The sequence below is a fragment of the Frankliniella occidentalis genome, unplaced genomic scaffold (genome assembly GCF_000697945.3).
Source record: "Frankliniella occidentalis isolate FOCC.00 unplaced genomic scaffold, Focc_3.1 Scaffold1350, whole genome shotgun sequence".
NCBI lineage: Eukaryota > Metazoa > Arthropoda > Insecta > Thysanoptera > Thripidae > Frankliniella > Frankliniella occidentalis.
In genome coordinates this window covers 7912-9251 of record NW_026268452.1, presented here as the reverse complement: position 1 = coordinate 9251, position 1340 = coordinate 7912, and the positions used below count along the sequence as shown (strand labels likewise).

Genomic DNA, 1340 nt, shown 5'->3' with positions numbered 1-1340 from the left:
TATTTTTCAATGTAAGTAAGTGCCTACAGGCACGATGTCTCTTATGTGTGTGTTGTGTACATGGTCAAAAGTGGGTTTTACAGTAATCGCGGTAAAATCCGAGAGTCTCCAAATGGTGTTTGCTGGAATAGAATTGGGTCTTTGTAAATTTAGAACAGCAAACATTTTGCTGGAACAGCCAAACGTTTAGCCATAAATTTACAAAGGCCCACTTGATTTAGCAAACATGCTATTTCGTGTGATGGCTAGTCTAAATCAGATCAGACTCGTTTGCACGATGCACATATGACCTTCACGGGTTTTTAGCGATTGTGTTCCTACATCCTTACAAATTGAGTTGGTCATAACTCTTTTGTCTTTGTCCTTTGTAATTTCGTGCTGCACGCTAGTTGTCCCGACATTTCAATATCACGCGATAGGTACACGGTCGAACCGCTTAGTGTGTTTCATAGTACGGCAGGCAGTGGCTGGAACCGAGGCTCTCTTGTTTTAACCATTTTCAGATATAAGTTATTCGAAAACCAAACAGAGTTTCTTCGAGTTACAATCGGCTATGAACGAGAATGTGGGAATCTACCACGGCCACAAACTAGCTGACAGAAATAAGTTACCTTGCTAGTGCCGCTTAACTTACTGTAAACTACATATATAGTTAATTTGAGAAATTACACCAGCTACATTTTACAGCGCTGCAAGTATTCCCGTTATCCAACATGTCATTCCGACTCGTGCTCCTAGCATTCGCGATCAAGGAGGGCATCCACGGCAAAGGCATCAACTCCTTCATGGTGAGTTAGATTTTATCTTCTTGCAAAGTCCATTTCTAATTTGGACGGTTGTCAACAATGTACCTTTACTGTGACCTTCTAAAACATATATTTGTCAAAATGACATTGTCCTCAGTTGATGATATTTTAAGAAATCTGTTCAACGAAAGGTTTTTCTTGGTGGATTTTATCTGTTCTTTCAATAGGGTCGTTACATTATTTACACAGACCGTTTTTACATGTGTGAACCAAACCTTCCCTCGAAATGGTATATTCGTGCTTCTCACTTTAACCCACAAAAACCAAAAGAGTTACAAGTCCTGACAGGCAATGCGATGCTTTCATTTCTGACTGATGACAGCACCTGGGTAAGATTCTAGGTAAGAGATTTCACTTTTCCCTATATTGCATAGCACGCACGAGGCTCCGGAGAGGACAAAACCACGCAAGTCTGCGCAGCCTTGGTCAGAGCACATAGGTCCGGCGCTGACAAAACCACGGAAAGTTCTTAGGCGCTGGTGAAACAACGTATCGACTTTTTTGGAAATTTTGAGATAACTCTCCCAGGTGGCT

The 1340-nt window shown here is 41.4% G+C and overlaps 1 protein-coding gene across 1 annotated transcript in view; it reads left to right on the top strand.

Moving 5' to 3' along the window:
* Positions 1–444: 444 nt before the first annotated feature.
* The window catches only part of LOC127751844 (uncharacterized), a 2719-nt gene continuing 1823 nt past the window's right edge, over positions 445–1340 (top strand). The window contains exons 1-3 of the mRNA XM_052275998.1: positions 445–606; positions 688–788; positions 974–1135. Coding sequence (XP_052131958.1) covers positions 714–788; positions 974–1135 — 237 coding nt within the window. The 5' untranslated portion in view covers positions 445–606; positions 688–713. The remainder of the gene's footprint in view (positions 607–687; positions 789–973; positions 1136–1340) is intronic.